The sequence below is a fragment of the Tripterygium wilfordii genome, chromosome 18 (genome assembly GCF_013401445.1).
Source record: "Tripterygium wilfordii isolate XIE 37 chromosome 18, ASM1340144v1, whole genome shotgun sequence".
Lineage (NCBI taxonomy): Eukaryota > Viridiplantae > Streptophyta > Magnoliopsida > Celastrales > Celastraceae > Tripterygium > Tripterygium wilfordii.
The window spans coordinates 12311342-12334137 of NC_052249.1; the positions used below are offsets into that span (position 1 = coordinate 12311342).

Sequence of the window (22796 nt, forward strand, 5' to 3'; positions counted from 1 at the left end):
TTACAAGGGAAATTTACCAAGTAAACTCTGCTTCCTTTAAAAGATTGGGCACGGAATTGCCATAGAATGACAGTATTTGTCACATATATTAGGAATAACATAGATTATTGCATATAAAATTTGAACAGTTAAATCCATGGATAGTCGTTGAAGGCACTGAAATAATTAGATTTTGATCAGAGGGCCAACCTCCAAGTACTCTAGCTAGTTCTTCCACATAAAGAGAGAATTGCAATGGACTTGGCACGCATAACCTTTTGGTTTAAAAGATTGTCATAGCACGAGCACCTTCTATTAGATTTCCTTTCTTGTCGGCGGCAAGTAATTGATTACATTTCATAACGTCAATGTCAAACTCAGGCCAAAAGTGTGTCAATTATACAACGGGAACATAATTTGTGGACGCTTTGATTTGAAATTTATGACTTTTTAAGCCTAAAGATTAGGTGGATCATATATCCCAATAGTTGACCCACCTAAACCAAAAGAAGGGATGATACCAAATGTTCGATTTCTAGAACGTTGTCCTAATGACCTCTATTATTGATTCACAAATTAATCTGTCTTTTGGCGCCCCCCAAAAAAAAGGAAAAAATTGTGTAGATCATGGATGGATGTCGAAATAATTGTTGAATAATGTAAATTATGTTTTAGGAATGGCATTGAGTACGAATCAATGGCACCATAATTAAATGCCCATAATATGTAAAGATAAGCTATAGTACATTGTAAAAACATAGCATAAAATTGGTCAAAGTTTAATCACCATTTTTGTAATGACAGACATCTAATAATAACAATCCCAACATTATTAAGGTGATATATCCTACGAAATTCATTAATTCTCAGTTACGACTGGCATTAGACAATACAAGTACATATTTAGGGCTCCAACCCTAATTCAGGTATTGCTAGAAGAACATTTAACAAATATAGAAAAGTAGCCGTCACGTGTCCAAAAGATCAATCCACTGAAATTTCACAAAACCACTAGCAAACTACGTATTTTCCAGTATGGTCCCCAATTTTATATCCCAAATGGTCGGTATACTGTCTCCTCCAATATGCCTAAATTTTACAACAAAACAAGGTTTTGATTTGAATAAAAATAAAATATGGTTGAAATGCGTTAAGACAACCCAATCCAACAACCACCGCCCTTATAGTCGACGTTGATGAAAAAAGTAGGTTGTATTGTCTTAATCAGACTACGTCTTCACCAGAATATTTGGCATCCCCACACGGAGGAAGACTACGCGCGTGCTAAGGGCAAATGCAATAAGAAATAATTTACTGTGCCAACATTTTTGTTGACCCGGTCTCATCTCTATTACACAAAAAGTAAAGTCAAACACGTATTATAATACAGCCACATCAACAAAACACAAATTTCTATACACTTTTTCTTCCCACACACTTTCTCTTTCCACCCAACCCAATAACATTTTATTCCTCCATATTATCCACAACAAAACTACACCAAAACATTAAATATCAATACATCCACATCAGCAAAACACTTATCCCAATACAGCCACATAAGCAAAACATATTTTACAATACAACCACATCAGCAAAAGACAATATCTTTGTTGGCCCAATACCACTTCACCATTGCATTTGCCCTAATCACACATGTGAGAGTGTCGGTAGCTACCAAATTAGAAGAGAGAGAGAGAGTTACAAAAAGACGGAAGGGCCCCTAGATTTTGGGTACGGTGGTTGATGGTATTGATGTGTGCCACGTCTGACTTTACGGGGGTGTGACGTAAGCAAATGTCTCGTTTCCTTTTTTGTTTTCACGGAGGTTTATATATTGACGCTGTCCAGTTCCGTCTTGTTACGGTATTTGTTTGGTTGCGTACTTTCTAAGTGAAGAGACAATTTTGTCTCTGACATCACATGGTCCATCTTTTTGAAGTGGAAAGACAAAATTGGAAGAAGAATAAAGCCGCCCAAAATAAATAGAGTGCAAAAGACAAAATTATGATTAGGAACTACAATCTTACACATAAGAGTACCCACAATGGTGTCATTTTAATGGGACATGGGTGTGATTTTTGTTAATTTTAATGGGCTATGGATAAAAAATGTGGACACAACAATGTAACTTTGATGATTTTATTTTGTTGGGCCAAATATGTAGGAATGAGACATAATTGGCCTCTATGTTGGCTCTAACTCATGGCTCTACTTTACTCACACTAATGATTATACTAAAAATCAATATTGGGTCTTACTTCTAATATCACATTAAAAATAAAGTCAAAAAATTTACATTATTGTACCAATATATATAACATTTCATTTTCATTTATAACAACTTCAGCGAAAGTCGTCTCCCAATATATTTTGTTGTTTCTAATAGAATTGCATGATTGTGGTTGCTCTACGAACTAAAATGACAATTAAAATTCTTAACCACCCATGATGTGATGGGTATTTGTATTAGCTGGATCTGTATTGTAATGAAAACACAATTCTTTAATGTCTCCGTTTATAAAATTTCTTAATTATACTTGAATAATATTAAGATTATCCCCAATTGTTGATATATTTTCGAACTCATCACCTTTCAGACTTCAGAGGAAGCTTTTGGTTGATTTTTCTTTTCATAATCAAAAAATCATACATGTTTTGCGTGGACATTCATAAACAATATAAATTAGATCAAAACTCAGTATGTGATCACAAAAATATTATCTATAATGAAATTCAAACTCAGAAACTCCCAAGAATCTTGACTTAGAAAAATTCACCAGGAAACTATAACCAATGGTTAAGCTTTTGGTTGAACATCTCTCTACATTTGATGTCACACGTGTGCACTGTATGGAGGTCTGATAAACGCGGGTGGCCGTTTGATATGATATATCGGACGCCAACACGCAAACTTTAGTGTTAATCAAATGATCTTTTACGTCAGACAAATGCCACGTCACCGCCAATACAGCTTCGGTTTTTTTTTCGTAGTGCAATCAACAACACAATGATTAAGAAGCCACCACTTACACAATAGATCCTTACTTATACACGTGTATGGTTTTGAGATTGCGAACATCGATGATTTCTGGATAGTCGTCAGTATTTTCGAGGGTAACAAAACTCTGTCAAGTTTAGATGACTGAATTTGTTCGATAAACGATTCAGAGTAAATAAAATTTAGGATAATGTTAAAGATCATAAAATTTAATTATCAAAATTCCCTTAAATCTGTGTGATATTAAAATAGTCATGAATTATAAATACGCATATAGAGTTTACTTCACATCCAATACTTCATATTAAATAGGGTTTTAAATCTATGTGGTATTAAAATAGTCATGGATTATAAATACACATGTAGGGGTTACTTCACATTAAATGGGGTCTTTTGGGAATTTCAAGTATTATTTTAAAGTTTATACATAAATTATATGTCCAAAATATGAGTTTAAACACAATTTATTTTTTTTTTGATTTAAAACTGGATCCGAATCCAAACATATAAATTTAATTTGATTTACTTGTTTAAACCCTAACTTATATTAGATTATTGTCTGATTTATTTGTCAGGATTTAAATCAATCTAAATTTAATCAATTAAATACGTTCAAAATTTAATCCAAATTAATGTCCAAATATGTAAATATTTTATAAATACATACTTTTATCCAACCCATAATCGAATTTTTTGTCACCGCTATTTGGCATGCTGAAAGACATGACCTAAGAGTAGGTTCTCCACATCTCTTCCGTTTTGTTCTTTTACCCTTCAAACGTGAGCTTTGGCGGCTTTCGTAGAGGCCGTTTAATATACTTTAACTAAGCAATTAAATTGCATATAAATATATTGTTTTCAAGAGAATAAAGAGCTGATGCGTTAGCTGGCCACTCGTTTTGTTTTTATTTTATTTTATATTCCTTTTCGTTTTCTCTCTTCGCCGAGTTCTCCGAACAGGTGGGGAATACAGAGAGACTTCAAAAAATAGAAATTCAATTTTCTTGTGTTATGATTACACGTTGATTTCTCCGTTTCTTTCTTAGTAGAAATTGCAACTTCAAGATTGTTGGGTTCGGCCTGAGATTTTGGTTTTCGTGGTTGATTCCGGGTCCATTTTCGTTTAAGAGATCTGGGGATTTTTTTCCAGCCACTGGTTGTTCGCGATCTGAACTTGGTTTCCTTGAAGACCAAGAATTGTAGATTCTCGGGTTCGAAGTTTTTTCCCCTCCTTCAAGAGAGGCCATTGATTCTCCAAAGAAAGAAAAAGTTGGAGGGGTTTCGCTTTATTTCTCTCTCTTATAACTGTACGCGTGGCGACTGTTGCCGGACTCGTGTAATGCTGGAGTCAGATTTCTTGAAACAGAGTCCAACCAGCCTCTGTCTCCAATGGGCGTCTTTTATTTCTGATACAGATAGCCAAGAATCTCAGTTTCTGGAGATCTGAAGCCATTTTTGTCACCACTTATTTCTTCGCAAGAAAACAGATTGACTTCTGAAGATGATGAGAATGAAGGATAAACCGACAGTCCTGTCTCCATTGACCGGTAGTGCAGCCGGCACTGGCCACGAGTCCGGGTCTGAATGGGAGATAAGACCAGGAGGAATGTTGGTGCAGAAGCGAAACCCGGATTCGGAAAGGAGCTCCGCCCCAGCACCGACAATTAGAGTTAGGGTCAAATACGGGTCAATCTACCACGAAATCAGTATCAGTTCTCAAGCTACATTTGGTAATTTGAGTTCAAACTATTTAAATTCAGTTTGAATTTTGTCTTTAATCAACGAAAACATTGATGTTCTGTTTTGGATTACAGGGGAATTGAAGAAAATTTTGACAGGACCGACAGGTTTGCACCATCAAGATCAGAAACTGATATACAAAGACAAGGAAAGAGATTCGAAGGCCTTTCTTGACACAACCGGTGTTAAGGACCGATCAAAGATTGTTCTTGTTGAGGACCCAATTAGCCAGGAGAGACGGTTCCTTGAGATGAGGAAGAACGCCAAGATGGAGAAAGCTTCCAAGTCCATATCCGATATTAGTTTGGAGGTTGATAGGCTGGCAGGCCAGGTAATTTTCTTGAAACTTAGGAATTAGGCCTTGAAACTTGTTATTCTCATTGGTTTGATCGTTATTTGGAATTGAATTGATATAGGTTTCAGCTCTTGAATCAATTATAAGTAAAGGTGGGAAAGTAGCAGAGAAGGATGTGCTCACTCTGATTGAGCTATTGATGAATCAGTTGCTTAAATTGGATGGAATTATGGCTGATGGAGATGCAAAATTACAGAGGAAAATGCAGGTACTTCTTAATCATTGTACAATGTTATTGTTTGAATTGTTATATTTTAGAAAGCTTAGCTCCATTAATGTTCTATAAATCATTGTAAAGGCGAGAAGGGTGCAAAAGTGTGTTGAAACTCTAGACTTGTTGAAGATCAAAAACTCTACACCCAACAGCAATGGAGGTCAAATCCCAATGCAGAATCAAAGAAAGTATTCGAAAGGCCAAAGACTCGCCCCGATCCAAGAACACCCATTAAGACATTCAAATGGACAAAGACCAACACCAGTTCAAGAGCAACAGCAGCAGCAAGACCAGCACCAGCACCAACAGCAACAGCCATCGAGGCACTCAGCATCAGGACCAGTCGTTGTAACCACCAAATGGGAGATATTTGATTCTACGCCGGCATCTACATCCTCCTCAGCCAACAATAATTCAGTCCAGCAAAAGTCAAACTGGGAATTCTTTGATTAAGCTGTACGTTGACTATTTGTTATGTGTTTGTATGTGTGTGCTGGGATTGTCTCCGGTTGGTTTGATATCTCCTACATTCTTCCTGTATTTAGATTTATTGGCAATCCCCAGTCCAACAGAAATAAATGGGCTCACTAGAATACCACTTATTATGAAAATCAATCTGTTGATTGTTGTTTTTTTCACCTTCATTTGTAGTATTGATTCTGGTTTTGACAATGATTATGTTTGTCACTGTAAGATGATTAGGTCTTTACCAGACGAGAAAGTAGAGGCAATCTTTCCTCTACTAGTTAAACAATAATGGTCCATAGAAAATTGCTGGTCTTTATAGCTTGTGTCCGCTGGAGGCTACAGACTGACAAAAAGTGTGGTGTTGATGGAAAGGATTCTGGTTATCGAAGCAACCAAAAACCCAATTATTTGAAGCCAAGTATGCTAAAAGTGTAGAGGATATGATTCCCTCGATTATTTAAACCGTTTTATAAAGTAAATGTGTTTTGGAGATATGATTAATCTTGATTGACGCATTAATTCCAAATTAAGAAACCCTCTTCTCCACTACCACTACCTATAAATGTTTGGAGGCTATGGTACCTACTATTGCCAACAACTAACTGTTCTGTATAATTATGGTCTGTTCGGTAGAGAATTTGACTCACAGAATATACGCTATTGATTTATGTTACCCTTATGCAACAAAACCTACCAGATACGCAATCCTTCCCCAGGCAGGGAAGTTGCAGGTTAACAAAGGCATGTGTTATTTCAATCATGTTGGGTTACCAAATCATTTCTACTCGGACATGATATTTGTTTGATACTTGAATCCCCTACTGGGTTTCCAGAGAGAGGAGTACACTTGCACCAAATCACAAAAAGAAATCGAAAAGGTGAAAGGTAATCGTCTTCAATCATTAACATGTAAATGACACGTAAAGAATACTGATGAGCAAATTTGTCGATAGAAAATAAAGGTCTTTGGCAAATACTAGAGCAACTATCTCATTCATTTACTTTAAATGATCCTGTCCCAGGAAGATTCTTGAGGATTCTTAAGTTGAAAGGCAAAAGTTAATGCAATTTGATTTTTTTTTTAAAAGCAAAAATGACGGCAGAATTCGAACTGTTACTACCAAAACAAAAGCATTTCTCAGCTCACAAGTACAGTAGAAAAATAAAATAAAATACATTGCAACCAAGTGTTACTAGCTACTAGCCTACTACTAGAACTGACACAGTGACACTACACTATATATGTGACTTGAAATCTGGCTGGATAGTGGCCATCATTCTCCCAGTCACCATTGTAGCTTCTCTCTCTTGTGCCATAACAAAACAAAGAAGATTCATGTAAATAGAAAATATGGGCTTTTGGCAAATAAGAGCACATTTATCTCATTCATTTTCCTTAAATGATATAGTAAAGAAATATCAAATATATACCAGTAACTTTGTATCATTTCGAATTGTTAACTACCCACATAATGGCATCTATGAGCTCCTTCCCCTTTCTGGCTTTCTCCTTCAGCTATGAAGACGAAATCTGCGGCTAAGGAAAGGAGTGTTGAATATCCACACCCCCATTCATATCACTTATATTTTCTGCTTTAGGTTATCCTATTCTTGTGAATATGACGTGGAACTTCTAACAAGGAGCCAAGTTGAACGCAATGTATACTTGTCCCAATTATTTATTTATTTATTTTTGGTATACAGAGTGGGACGAAGAACAATTGTATAATTGGATGTCCATATTATTATTTTTTAATAAGAACTTGAGAAAGAAAAATAGTGGAGAAAGGAGAGGAGAAATCAAGCCAGACTACTTTGTTATTATTACGTAAAACATCTAACCAAAGTACTTAACAATATAATATGTGGAATATGGACAGAAGGTGTTAACTGTTAACTTTGCAGGTGGGCCGGACTCGCAACCTTTTTCGTAAATGGGCTTTATAAACAAGGTTGGGCCTATGAAGGTCTATTTTCTGATAAAAATATTACTATTAGGATTTAGGGACAAAAGCAAGTTCGAAACTTTTGGGGTGCACGTGGGGTCCACTTGCTTTCCAATCCCTGACCGACTTCAGATGTGATTCTTATGATGAAGCGATCACTCGAAGTTTAAACGAGAGAACCTCCAATTCCAAACACGCGTTTCACAATCACACGGTCTCTCTCGCTTTGGCATCTCATCTCCTCCATTCGAACGTTCTTCGTTTCCTCTCCTCTTCTCCCGCTAACTTCAGAAGCAAGACAACGATGCCTTCAGTTCTGAATGAAGCGTCCTTCGGAGTTTCTAGATACTTCAGCGGACCATCCCCGCTGAAGCCGCCGAGAAATGGAAAGCGTTATCCGCAGGACTGCCTCCGACCTCGATTCCTCGAAAATTTTTGCGATTCGGATGTTTCCAGGATCTGCCGTTTTCCTTCTCTCGCCAGAGCCTTGCAGAAGCGATTAGGCTCTACGGTTGTCGCCACTTGAAGAGTCCATAGGCTTACCGTTTCGTCGCGGAAGACGTTGAAAGGTACAAACAATTGGGGAAAAAAAATCTGGAAAAGAGTGCAAAACGTCTGTGTCTTAAATCACTACTAAGTAACTTGAAATTGAGGATTTTCAATATTCGTTTACGCCTATAATAGCTCCGAATAATTCCTTGGTAGCTATGATGAACTCAGGTTCTTATAGATGATTTACTTTTGTTTTCATTTCTTTGCCTGCTTGAATATTAATTTTGATTAGGTTTAGCGCGCTGGTTAATTACATAAGTGGAATAACTTCATATGCTGTAATTATTCAAGCCATGGATGAACACTTCAGAAACGGAGGGCTCTTCCTTACGGATTATATTTGCGTCTTTATGTTTGTATTTCACCTTTTTCTTTAGTTGTATTTTTTTTTAAAATTTCATTGGTAATACGAGTGGTTGAGTTTTTTGGTTTTGTAGGTTGATTTTATTGTTGATTCTCTGGAATCTTGTAGGCATAGAATGATGTTCTCTTGGTGAGTTTTAAGTTGCATTTTCAATAGAATGTGTATGTATCGGGGTGCGTGTGTATGTCAATTACGTGTATTCCTCATTGGCATGCTGTTTTTGTTTGTGTACCAGGGAATTTTTCAGTGAGGCTAGCAAACATCAGTGAGGATGAATGACCATCTGCCTGTGAGGTGATCAGTTATCTCATCTTTTTTGTAGTCTGATTGCTTATGTTTTTGTGACAAGAAACACATTCCTCATGATTGTTATAGCATGCATTTCCATGTATCTACATGGCTTGTGGGGACAAGATATAGATGGCCTGTCAGTTGGCAGAAAATGTGTGTGAGGGGTTGATGGGATGTGATTTCTTTGTTAGAGCAAAATGTGCATTTAAACTAGAATTAGATTCAACTTAGGCTGTGACCGACTGATCTTTTCAGTGGGTCATTACATAATCAGGAGGAGAGTGCTACGGTTCAATATCCTTGAACTAAAAGTACTCTGTATTGTTGCACTTTTTCTTTAATAAAATACTAAACTAAATGAAATTTTTTATTAATATTTAAGCCTACCACTAGAAAATGAAGCATATGGGATTGAGAATCCTTTGTGAAGCTTACTAAATTTCCTTGGTTGAAATGGCACAAGGTACCTGATTACATATACTAAATGGATTATTTATGCAATGCGCCTAATTTTGATTATGTTTACTGAGCTTAGTTTGTAGCTGAAAGCAAGTTTGTATGAAAATGTTTTATGCATTGTTAGTTTGTATGAACATGTTTTAGGGATTTTTGTTGATCTTTCTATTAGAATTTTCTTAAAAAACGCTACATTGTGAGATTTTATTATGTATTTACTGGCATTCAATATATTTCATCAATTTGAAATAGAATTTTCTGATACTCTTCGTAGTGAAATTTGATTAGAGTTCTATATTTCCATTAATGCATATTTATAGATTCTCTTTAGCTATTTCCAGTAATCACTCTGGTGTGTTTTATTGCTGCCATGTGTTATCTTAATGTGTATAATACGTTGTATACAAATAATATGTTGATCAAGAAAATATGAGGTTTCTCCACGCAAGGAATGTTCTTAGATCACCAAGAATGACTTTTCTTTTTTTCCTTAAAAGATGTGGCAGCTCAATGAAGAAGCTCAACAAATCTGTGTTGGTATTTTAAATTACTTGATTTGGGTGAATCGGGGGCAGTCTATACCTTTTGAGTTCACATGATTATCTTATGACAACATCTTATTAATATTGTCTCATCTTCTTAACCATAGAGAATTTTACCTATGTGCTCAATTGAACTCGTCTTATTTCTTTAGCAGATAAATTTGTCTCCATCTTTAATCGGCTATTCCTCCTGGTTTATGTTGTAGGTTTACAGTATGTCATTCGTAAAGTGTAGAAGTTAAGTTGAAGAGGGATGTTGGAAGATCAGTCTGTGCGGGGAATGTAAAACTAAAGAATTCCAAAAGGTTATGCAAACTCTATCATTCTAATTTTCAAATTGAAGTATCGAGTATGTGAGTAGAACCATTTTCTGTTAGTGCTCTGTCAAAAAATAATATCTCAACCAAGGAACTTGATTGCAATTGTAGTCTTTCCAGCTTGAACTTGGCTCATTAATGTTGCATCTACCAAATGATACAATTAGTCATCTAGTTTTATTGTATTCTGAGTTAGAGGGAGCAAGAAGTCTCGGCAGCTGTTAAATATTCCATGTTTGCATTTCCGGTCCCTTCCCTTAACTCAAGTCATGAGCCTTTTTATTCTTGTAAAATGCTACAGTAATTGGTCTTGCAAATTGGGTTTTGCGAATTACTAAATCTGAATACCTATTTACTTATTATCCCAGTTTATTCTAAAACACCCTGTATCATCTGAGACCCTCTAATTGAGGCCACGGTGGATAAGTCATTAATTTGAATTTGGAATTGCAGATACTGGAATGCAAACCTTATGCTGAATTTCTTGGGAATTTAAATATGGCTTCTTCACGGCTTCTTCACCTGGTGTTGTGAAGTTTATGCATGACATGAGCAGTATCATCAGGCGCAAGGCGTATCAGGTATAATCTTCTGTGCTAACATTTGGACATAAAGCATTGGTGCCATCTGATTGTGGCTCATATTTTAGAGCTTTTTACTTGTTAATGGGGCAGTTTATGCCTCCAGGATTTTTTTTGAATGGAAAAAATTTATTAACGGCACCAAGGGGTGCAACCCAAGAACAAAACAGATTGCATAATTCTAATATAATCGAAAATATTAGAACAAGTACTAATCGACCAGAGCTTGAGCTCAAAAATAAAAGAATTTTAGTGGAGAAAAATGTAGTCAGGGAATTTATTGATTTAGGTTCTCCTGGAAACGTCATCTCCATATATTATGTGGGGATAAAGTCTGCGTGCATCCTGTATGTCCCCGACCCCGCCCACTATGGGAGCTTTGTGCATGGGTTTATCTTTACCTTTTATAGGTGAACATGTGACCCAATGGTAGAGCTAAAGGGGTGCAACCTAGAGGTCATAGTTTCAATTCCTGGAATATAACCTAAATACATGGTTTGTGCTAGAATATAACCTGAATGCATGCCACCAAGTTTTCTTAGTAGTCACTTTTAATAATGGGAATGGAGGCTACATTTACCTACTGCATCTTAAGATTATATCTGAATACTGTACAAGTGTGATGCTATTTAGATCTCATGAAATCTATTTTGTGCCTTTACTTGCTTGAGTTGGCTTTAGTTTGGTGCCTCTGCAAGCTGTGGTCCCAATCTGCAATGGTTTAGGGTTGCATAGTTCATCAGTAGTGATACGCAACCACTGGGAAGTAGAAACTTGGTTTCATGAGTATTGATGTCCTTTCCTTTCCTTATTCTCAACCACAGCATTTATTTGACTGCTGAACAATTCACAGTGCCTCGTGTTTTCAACTTTATGTTAATCAAGCTTCATTTTTCTTTACAGAACCTGAATGGCATTCGACTTAGCTCTTCAAACCTCTTTTGAGTGAGTGAAATACTGCAACTTTGACATTTCATATTCTCCTTTCCCTTTTTCTTTTTGGTGCTGTGGTTGGTTGGTGTCCAAGGGGGCATCATCACACCTCTCGTCTTTTTTAAAATCCATTTAAATTGCTCTCTGCATTTTTTTGAATACATTTAAACATTCAATGACCGCTGCAGGAAAATTAGTAAAAGATGAGCTGATGTTTGTGAAATATCAGTAGTGTGAAAAGGTTAGATTAATAAGGGTTCGTTAATTGTCCACAGAAATATAATCGGTAGAGGCCATCATACTTTTTATTTTGTTTTCTTATGGTGAGAGGGTCATGTAGGTGTAGGCAATTACACAATTTTTGTGTGTCTAGTAGCATGAGTGTCATGCCTGTTTACATCAGAATTGGGTAGTATACTTGTTTCTTACTGGCATAACATTAGTGGTTTCATGGATTTTCACAAACCATTATTTCTGACAATTTGTTTTTGGGGTGGACTGTTCAGTCCACGTCCCCATGGCTTTCTTCCATTAAATTTGAGTGTTCTTTTCTTTGGTCCTTGGGATTATTTTGGATGGCATCAGCATACCAGTTTTCTTTTTTGCTTTTTTTTTTTTTTCCGGTTGGTATTTTATTACTGCAGATGAATATTACGCTTTTAATTGTGTGGTTCTGGAGAAATCTCATACCACTAGTCCAGTTAATGGTAGTTTTAAGCCTTTAGATAAGGCCTTGGGTGGTTCCGGTTCTAATCAAAACCATAACCCTATCTATATTACACTTTCTGGTAAATATCAGCCAGAATTGAATGTTTGCCCCACTGGGTATGGCTTTAACTTCCAAAACAAAGTTGGATTGGTTCATTGATTGCTTCAAACCCAAGAAGTTTCGCGCATCTAAAAATTTTCCTTGTGGTTTTGCTTGGTGAACGTAGAACCAATTGGATTGGCTAAAGGAACATAGAGCCCAAGTAGAATGGCTTTAAGCCCAAGCTTAATTAATGTCGTTACTCCTAATCAAGAGGAAAGGCCTCTGACTATATAAGTCGGCAAGGATCCAAAGATTAAATGAGCCTCCAACTGGATTCGATTGAGCTTAGATCCCGATTGTAATGGTCTTTGAAGAAAATATGATCTTTAAAAGGTAAATTTTAGTCATATCTCTAAGTTTATTAAAGACATTCTGTCAATTGATTTTTATAAGGGGATGGTTAACCAAAATTGGGATGTTTTTAATAAATTTAAGGGTGATTAATGTTCCCTTTAAAAAAGTCGGTGAACTGATCTTTAAAAAAGCCCGCAAGTTATTACATGGGCCGGTCGTATTGGGCCCAATTCAAATGGGCCTATTAAATTCGGCCCAGTCAATTGGGCCAAGCTCATTTACGCCAGTGGAATTGGCCCAGTTCAGTGTTTCCGTTCATTGGGCCTGTCTAATTGGGCCGAGTCTAATTGGGCCCAGTTTATTCGGACACGTCCTTTTGGGCCAGGTTCATTTGGGCATGGCTTATTGGGCTAAGTTCATTAGGGCTGGTCCAATTGGGCCAAGTACATTTGCTTCTGCCTTATTGGGCCCAGAAAACTGGGGCTGAGTTAATTTGGGCCTTGCCTATTGGGCGCAAGACATTTGGGCCTCTTACTGGGCACTGTTAACTTTTGCCGTCCAATTTGGGCCCGTCTTATTGGGCCCACTTCTTTTAGACTCGTCACGTGGCCTAATAAGTTTAGTAGCCTCTGAAAAATATAACCGGGCTCAAATTTAGGGCGGGATGCAAAACTTTTGTACCTAATTTCAACCCAAATGTAATTTTTTTGAAAAGAGAATATAGACATTGGCCTACTAAAATATGAAGTAAGCCCAAATGAGTTGCACCCGAGTTGCTTTTAAATAGACCAATTAATTTGGGCCAACAATCCTGCCCAATTAAAATGGGTTCAAAAAGTAAAGAGAGCTGTGGGCCATGAGCCCAAATAGCTTGGTGAACTGGACACAAACATTACCCGTTTGTGTAGGAGCAAGGGTAAAGATCGCCGATTTTTTTGTACCAAGACTAGAAGTGCAAAAACCACCGAAAAAAAGAATAAACCAACCGTTTGAAGGAAGTTTATCATAAATATCGCAAATATTAACAAACAAAAAAAAACCATAAATATCAGAAATTCATCTGATCAATGTTATTAAACCAAAGAACCAGAACTCATTCAGGCAAAAAATATACGCACAACCACTCAACAACAAGAAACATTGGAAAAAAAGTCCAAGTGTTTCATACCCAACCAGTAACTAAACCAACAAACCAGAATTCATTTAGGCAATATATATGAACTATCAGTCACCAACAAGAAACAATATAAAAAAGTCCACGAGTTTCATACCCTACCAATAATTAAACAAACCAACCAGAACTCATTCAGGCAAAATATATATATGAATGATCAGTCACTGACAAGAAACAGAGAAAAAATCCATGTGTCCTTGAATTCCTAATTTCCAAAATGATAAGATTAAGAGGAAGTGAGAGACCAAATACTTCTTGTGCATAATCCAGCGTCCTTAGGGCACGGAATAATAGTACTGTACTTTATTTCCAATACTAATGAGCACAGGGATACAAAACACAAGCAGGCAAAATGGCAATGGCTCTAACTATTGATATAAAACAGCACTTATGCATAACTCCAACATGAAAGGACAAAAAACATTTTTCGTATTACTAAATAGATTGTGCACACAGGACAAGCTACAGGCAAAAAATATCAGCAATTATTTTTACTATTAGTTACCTCCATTTCATCTAGTGCTCGAACAAGAAGAACCTCCTTGTCCTCTAACGAGTTCCGGAACAGATGCATCCTCTTCTTTTTCTATATTTTTTCTAAGGACCTGGAGATTGAAAATATAAGATAATAAAAAGGAGATAATCACAAATATACTGGACAAGGGAACAAAATCACCGGGGTTCAATCAAGTTACATGGATCAAACTATGCAAACAGGATCAATCTGGGAGGTTTAGATCTTGGAAACAGGTTTCCAAATCAAAATGATGTCTAACAGTCTGAGTTGAGCTCACGCGAAATCTCCTTCGCAATTGAGACATGTACGATCACCCCATAAAATTTAGACATTTCCCACTGACGTAAAGCATTTTCTACTTTCAGCACTTTCTGCCACTCATATTGTTCAACAAAAAGCTTGGCTTGCTAACACCAGCTCTGGCGGAACTACCAGATGAAAATATGCGACATTTTCTTTGAGGGCTCAAACTCATTTACCAAATCATTCCAATCTGGATTGGAGAAATATTTTCGAATTTATAACTACTTTAGCTTATTATATATATTTTTTTTGGGTATAACTTTAGCTAATTAGCTCACTATAACTTCTGCATTACTTTGAAACCGAGTGATTTCTCAAAGCGACCTTCACATAATAAGGTACCAATTCAATTTCATCGACCTAGTATATAGCTACATTATGCAAATTCGACAATGTTCCCCTGATTACTTCAGAAATATTTAATTTAAACTATTCTAGAACTAACTTCTACACTTTACCAAACTTGATACTCAACAGTCTTGATATAGGTCCCGAAAGATACCTATATGATTGTCTATGGCAACAGTATTCACAGGATTCCTAGGCACTTTTATTGCTTTCTTTAAATGGATATAAGTGAACAAGATTTAACAGTCTAGACTTACAAAACCCGAGGAATAGCCTTATTCAACAATCAATATCAAAGTCAGTTATTTTCTCAAAAAGGCAACAAACAGCTCCAGCTATCACTCAAGAAGGGCACCAGGAAGAGACTAACAATAAAAAAATCATACTTAATATGATAAACTGTAGTGGTTTCTAAACTGATTATGCTTGTGAATTAAATTGAATGTCTACAACTGACACAGGAATCCAAAATGAGTAACTAAAAGCTTGAATGTTACCTTACAGAAATCCATAATAACCAATGTGTGATATGTTGACTTGAATAAGGGGTGTGGTGGCAGAAGAAACTGCAATAACAAAATCAAAAGGTCAATTTTCCTTGAGAGATGACAAGGTAAAATCAGCATAATTAACATAAATCTAATTGCTCATGTCATGAACGAAAATTAGTATAAATAAACGGAGAACTTGAAAAGAAAATCAAACAGCTTTGCTTCTTCTTCTTTTTCTTTTCTTTTTTCAGCTACATGTCCACTAGAATTCCCAAATAAAGTGTGATAAAAAAATATAAAGTTCAAATATTCAAAAAATTCTTTCTAGTTATGAAACATGTCAAAGCAAGGTTAACAAATATTTACAAGGTGTGCGTGAATGCACATACCACATTTCTTTTTGACACAGTTGGTTTAATCTTTCATCTGCATTTTTACTCTTTTCAACAAATACTGTACTCAGTACTCCTTTATGCTTGTCAAGGCAACAAACCATGATCATTTCCAATTTTACATTTATTGGATAACAATCTCAGTATTACAACCGAGATAAGACTACTACTTCACAAGCTATTCAAAGAGATTGATTCAATATGACATAATACAGTATTCATTACCAAAATATCAATAACTATATATGGCATATGGTCTTAAGAGATTATTTATTCCAAAAGTACAGCTCTCCAAGCAAACAACTTAAACATCCGAATAAGGAGATCTAAAGCAAAGATTTCTCGTCGTCAAAATGAAAGTCGTTACTATAACCATGCATTTATGAGTTCAGCACTAGCTGAGAGAATATCTGCCTTCATCTATACTGTTAAAGTACCAAAACAATGCACAAGAAGAATAGCTGGACCTTCATGACCAACAGATGTGAGCTGAAAATGATAAGTTTTTAGTGGAAGGTTACAAATAAAAAAAAATTTTAAAAAAATTGGTCAAGTATTTCTCTTAAATAGTGACAAGGCAGGAACTTTGAATGAGATATACCCGGTAGAAACAGTCCTTAAAGAAACTAACAACCAAACAAATGGATGCAGTTTACAGCCGAATCTGAATTAAATGGCCATTCTATCTCCATATCCTATAGAATTGGCTCCACGATTTATGCAGCACCTCCATATCAACTGCTGCCGTAACAGAGACTGGTCACCATCCGGGGAGAGAGAGAGAGAGAGAGAGAGAGAGAGAGAGAGAACCAGCATTTCTGTCTTTCCTATACTTGATCATTTCAAAACACACTATCCTTCTAGTTCACTGTAGCAAACCAAGCTCCCTCCCAAGTTTTAGCAATGTGTAATATGTCATGCACCTTGCAAAGGAATAAATCTTAAATGAGATTCCTTATGGGACAAGAAAATATTGATAGCATGTAGGCTATCAAAGGTCGTTCTTTCATCCTTCAAAAGGCACTCTTTCGGAATCATTGTACATAAAATACAAGCAGGTTAAGTTCATTTGCAAGATACCATTGATCTCAGGGCAGTGTTATGCAGATCCCCGCCAAAACCCTTATTAGAAGAAAAAATCCAGGGTACAGGAAATAAAATTAGTTTTTTTTTCCCAATAAGGTATCACCAAAAGAACAAAGAATCAATAATATCTTTAGGCCTGTTCAACATCAATGAGTATTGTATATTCGTAACAAGATGTTGAAGGCACGGTTAGCGTAAGAAGTTTGAAATTACAAACAGTAGGGATTGACAACACATAGCACAGTGTATATACTCTGCCAAATTCAGTTCTACTTGTCCTTGAGTCTTATCATCAAAATCAGGAATTAATATGTAATCCAAAGCAGAAGAAGCACACGCACCAGAATGGATCAGGCGATGGAAGACACGGAGAGGAACCGCGGCCTGCTTCCAGGCGACCACAAGGCAGCTACAGGGCCCGATGGTCGGATCCTTCCTGAAAGGAGAAACAAAGCAGTCTAACAACAAAGAAAACCACAACACACAACACACAGCACAGTGTATGTACTATGCCAAATTCAGTTCTACTTGTCCTTGAGCCTTATCATCAAAATCAGGAATTAATATGTAATCCAAAGCAGAAGAAGCAAACGCACCAGAAAGGATCAGGCTATGGAAGACGCAGAGAGGAACCACGGCCTGCTTCCAGGCGACCACAAGGCAGCTACAGGGCCCGATGGTCGGATCCTTCCTAAAAGGTGAAACAAAACGGTCGAACAACAAAGAAAACCTAAAAACAATTGACGGACGAAGAGACCTAAAAACACGAAAGGGAAGGGAAAAAAAAAGAGGAAAAAAGAACATACATAATAACAAAGCAGAAACAGCATACGCACCAGAAAGAATCAGGTGATGGAAAACGCAGAAAGGAGTATAAGACAAAGCAGAAGAAGCATAAGTACCGGAAAGAATTCGGTGATCCAGCAACCACGGCGAGATTCTCTCGGAGGGGCAACAAGGTCCGGATAATCGTCGGAGATCCTGCTTCTATTATGAGATTGGGAAAGAGAGAGCGCGTGACAGCGAGAGAGGTAACGGAATTCAAATTCTAGGTTTTAGCGAGAGAATAGAGTTGACGACAAAGAAAAACATAAAAATAAAAAAAAAACCTCAAAACACAGGGGGAAAAAAAGAGGAATATAAAACAAACCAGAGGAAGAATACGAACCAGAGAACAACGGACTGATATTAGAAGGCGGCTATAAGGCCCGGTTGATCATGGACTCGAAGATCCTGCTCGAACAAGAGATTTATTGAGCTATTCTTTCGTGCATCGCCTCCCGTTGCCTGCGCGGAGAGAGAACAATTGCATCCTGTTTTCGGAGGAGGGAGATTGAGATGAGATGATCGGAGGGAGAGATGCCACGAACAGAGAGTCGGTCCATGAAGGCAGTTACCAAGTCCAAATTCTCGGTTTCAACGAGAGATCAAAGTCGGCACAGAATGTGTGAGGGAAGCTCAGAGTGTATAGATTGTGGAGGAGAGAAGAAACAGAGAAACCCTAGAGGAGCGCAATGCACAACTTCAGGTAATGAAAATAGTCGAGCTGTTGTCTGCTAAAAGGCGGGATCGAGACTCCAATTGCCGAAAAAATAAGGATTTAAAAATGTTGATCCTGCAGAAGCGTTCTACCTTTCACCTTCACTGACTAGGATGAAATCTGCGGCCAAGAAAGGAGCGAACTTTCTTGGGTTGGGCCAAGAATTTGTAGAGATCTACGTACTCGGCTGAGAAAGTTTGCACCAGTAAAGTCCGACCTGTTGCGGCCCACTTATAAATAGCATTACTGCATTAGCCAATGCAGTAGGCACCGCTCCACTGGCTTACTAATGGGCTTCAGGTGTTCAGACTCTTAGTCTCATTGGGCCTTTGATGAGCCTAAGATAAATCACCTAAAAAGAACATTAGATGCCTTCTTTATGAGAAATGCAAACAAAAGAGGCCAACTACAAGGCAGCTAAACCCATAAGTAGCACCTTTTTTGGGCTTCGCAAAATGGTTGGTATATCCGTATTATAAGCTAGGAAGGGGACTCGCCTTCAACAAAAAAAATTATTCTTACGCGATTATACGTATAGATTAATACTCAAGTGGCATTGAGTTTGTACATCTGTTAAAAAATTATATGAGATTGTTACTTGGAATCATAATTTAGAACATCAAAGTTGATACGGAATTAGCCTTCAGCTGTTATAGTGGAATTAGCCTTCAGCTGTTATAGTGATAACGACGTCTCACAAACAGAAGACTTCCAATCCTGGATCTCCAAGTCCATCATTTGTTATATATGTAAAAATGTGTAGCCTCACATCGGATTGACACAAACCAACCGAGTGATATATAAGCAAAATTCAAGCATTCTCACATAACAAACACGTTTTTGGAGCCTAAGTACTTCAGAGACGGTTAAAAATAACAAACTCGTGCAAACTCATGCCCAACATGGACAATATTTGTTGATGTGTGGGCTTGAATTTCTAACATGTTCTTCGGACGTAATGCTTCGCATCGTACTTCCTCCGGTCTCCATAAGAGGATGCCACCACCTCTGATGTTTGCCATTATCCCGCAGTATACCTTTAGCCTTTTAAGAGTGGTCCACGTACATTCTTTCGAAAATGACAATATATATATATATGTGTATAAAATCTTCCTTTAAGTCACATTGTGCTTTTTTACCCGAAAACATAAAAGGAGATGGCGGCATGGCGCGGTTGCTTTATGGAAAAGAATCTGATGATCTGCTTCCGTGCAAGAAGCATATTTGCTTAAGATAAAGATGTTATTCACGGCAAGTTGATAAAAAACAGTTTTTTGAGCACATTTTTAGCCGCAAGCAATTGATTCTTATTAATTTTGACAATAACAGGGGGTACATGAATATGGGTTGTGACTTGTGATGTGTATATACTTTTCTTATTAAGTAAAGTTTTAACTTGTTAACTAAAAGTAAGGAGGTCGGGGGTGCACATAATGTGTTGGTAAAAATGTCTACGTCGTATCAAGGACTTTAACCAGCACAGCCGCATTAGTTGAAGTGTCCTCAAAAGTACACAATTTCGGCGCATGGAATGGTTACGTTGTGCAACGAATGTAACCACTTAAAGGAGCATCGGTCATTGTGCTCTTGAGTGGGAGCAACACTTTTGATCACTATTATGTTTTTATTAAAATCGCCAATCTTTAATTGATGTGCTTGGTGATTCAGATGATCAACTTCGTGAGTGCAAAATAACCACTTTTTTGAGTTTTGAGTAATGGGGGAAAATCACTTTTGAAGTAATGGTGGTAGAATATGCTATAACCACCTCATTGAATGACAGTAGTGGATGGTGGTGTAACTTAATTTCCTACAATCTCTTATGTAATTATTATTTGTAATTGTCTCTCAATACGGAACCGCCTCTTAATAAGTGAACGTACATGATATATATAAATATCCCAATATTCTGATAAACATACATAATATAAATATAATATCTGCTCGTTTCGAATGGATATGTATTGAGAGAGACTCTGGCTTTTTGGTAGCTGATAGAGAGGGTCAAATTTGAAACGGAGATGCGGTCATTCTAGCCACCAAAGCTACTTCCGTGCGCCATCTTGTCTCCTGCAGAGGGCGCTGCCCACTTTTTGTTATACTGCTTGGTCCACAATTCTCAGTCATGATCCACTCTTTTGACCCTGACCCACTTCAACTTCAGTTTCTTTTTTTTTTTTTTTTTTTTTTCGGAGGAGGGATCAGGGAAGGAGGCTGACATCCTTTCTCCAAAATGAAAAAAGGGGCCCACTGTTCATTTGATCTTATCAAGAGATTTGATGCAATGAGGATATGATTTCTGAAATTGATTAATCAATGACAAATCATAAAGAAAATCCCATAAAACGTAAAATAATTTGTTGAAAATAAAACGCATGGTTATGAAGAATTCGTACAATTATTTACATGAAATCATTTACAATTATTGTCGTTGTCATTATTATTATTATCATCACTATCCATTCCAAAAACTTAACTAATTTCATGTTAAAATATTTTATCATTTTGCAGTGTGTGGATACTCTCGTGATCAAACTCAAGGATGGTTGCTATACCGGCCACCTCGGCCCACCCTCATAAAAAAAATCATTTAAAACCTGCTTATTCTAATAATCATCTTGAGCAATACAATCATATAATTCAAAAGAATGACATGAATTAATTATATAGTCCAGTCTCATTAATTCACTTGTATATATAAATGGAACGATATTAGTTTTTGGGGCACGAATCCTTTGTCAGGATCATGCACATTGCCCTCTCTACATATCTTGTGATGCTTCACAACTCTTAAGAGGCAGAAAGTATGATATACAATGTATTTTAATGCATGATTGATCTAACCACCCAGTAAATAAAATTATCATAGACCTCTTCATTTCTCAAAACGGTAGGTACCTTTTAGTGTATTCAAAACGGCTACCTAGGTGTATATTTTTTTAGTCTAGCTCGCATATTATTAATCTAACATTAATTTCAACTCAATATGCAGCAAGTATAAAAAGGAAGGTCAATCATGCATCTTGATTGCAAGGATCAAACACGCGTGTTAGAAAATTCAGTTCAAACAAATCAAAATAATCATATTGTCCGTTCTAAATTAAAGGTCCGTATAAATTTGTTTTTCTTAAGCTGTCTCCAAAGTACTTAGATTAAAAAAACATATCAATTGTGTGAACGAAATTGAATATTTACTTATATACTGAGTTATAACAACACGAACGTGGGAGCGTAAGTTTTACGAACGCGTTTATTTCGGTGAAGAAAACCATATAATCGGTGGACTCTCTCTCGCTTGGCATTAAGTGATTATTGTAGTTTCTTTGACCGGGTGGATAATTCAAAATTAATGTGGTAGAAAGCATGGTCAACTCCACTATATTGTTACATGAAAAAAGCATTTAATCAGGTTTTTGCTTTTTTTTGAGTCGTTGACCCAATTGCTATAGAGAGAGAGAGAGCATAGGCCGGTCCTTGCAGCCGTTTTAGCATATTTGAGTTGAAAGCCTGCCAAAAGATTAGGGCCGGTAAAGTGGTAATGTTGAAATACTAACGTCAGATTGATAATTTTGGATTAGGAGACTCCGCAATTAGTTTCAAATTGTAGAGTCTATAATTGAACTCCAATGGCTTGAGACATATGTCACATCACACTACATTTTTGTTTTTTCATTTTTAAAATTTGTATGAACTTTTCTTCACAATTGGATATGAATTGTAGACTCTAGGGAATTACGGAGCCCCCAAATCCATTATTTATGGAGTAGTTTGGACATGATTTCCTTATTGCATTAATGATGCTAGGTAACCCATATAGTGAGTGATAGCCCAAGTATTTGAAACAAAATTTGAAAACATTTTAACTCTTAAAATACATGTTAGAATTTTAAAAAAATTATATATTCGGAATCAATGCATGAAGCTCTTTCTAACAAGATCCATTGTCGATGAGTTTTATCGGGCTTAATTTCATTGTTTTTTTCAATGGAATTTTAAAAACAATGGATTCAAAACTAAATCTATAAATTCTAGACTGTGTTTAAAAACAATGGAATTTATATTAAAACAATAAATTTTGGAGAATGAATTATGGGATAGAAG

At 36.6% G+C, this 22796-nt stretch overlaps 1 protein-coding gene and 2 long non-coding RNA genes across 6 annotated transcripts; 2 read left to right on the forward strand and 1 right to left on the reverse strand.

Moving 5' to 3' along the window:
- The first annotated feature begins 3856 nt into the window (after positions 1 to 3856).
- Positions 3857 to 5982, forward strand: LOC119984854 (BAG family molecular chaperone regulator 1-like). Its single transcript, XM_038828983.1, has 4 exons — positions 3857 to 4710; positions 4795 to 5051; positions 5137 to 5283; positions 5374 to 5982. The coding sequence occupies exons 1-4, from the start codon at positions 4482 to 4484 to the stop codon at positions 5740 to 5742; spliced, it is 1002 nt and encodes a 333-aa protein (XP_038684911.1). The 5' UTR covers positions 3857 to 4481; the 3' UTR covers positions 5743 to 5982.
- A 1805-nt stretch (positions 5983 to 7787) lies between these two features.
- On the forward strand, positions 7788 to 12300 carry LOC119983313. The gene is made up of 6 exons (XR_005464600.1): positions 7788 to 8272; positions 8693 to 8748; positions 8855 to 8913; positions 10115 to 10213; positions 10679 to 10806; positions 11710 to 12300. It is a non-coding gene; the product is annotated as an uncharacterized LOC119983313 (long non-coding RNA).
- A 1521-nt stretch (positions 12301 to 13821) lies between these two features.
- Positions 13822 to 18812, reverse strand: LOC119983678. Of its 4 annotated transcripts, none has more exons than XR_005464698.1 (7): positions 18058 to 18812; positions 17752 to 17846; positions 17497 to 17591; positions 17150 to 17191; positions 16671 to 16992; positions 15684 to 15752; positions 13822 to 14623 (listed from the first exon to the last, which is right to left on the reverse strand). It is a non-coding gene; the product is annotated as an uncharacterized LOC119983678 (long non-coding RNA). The 4 variants fall into 4 exon arrangements; XR_005464696.1 differs by lacking the exon at positions 17150 to 17191 and having other exon boundaries at positions 18058 to 18203; positions 18324 to 18799; XR_005464697.1 differs by lacking the exon at positions 17150 to 17191 and having other exon boundaries at positions 18058 to 18142; positions 18324 to 18798.
- Positions 18813 to 22796: the final 3984 nt, after the last annotated feature.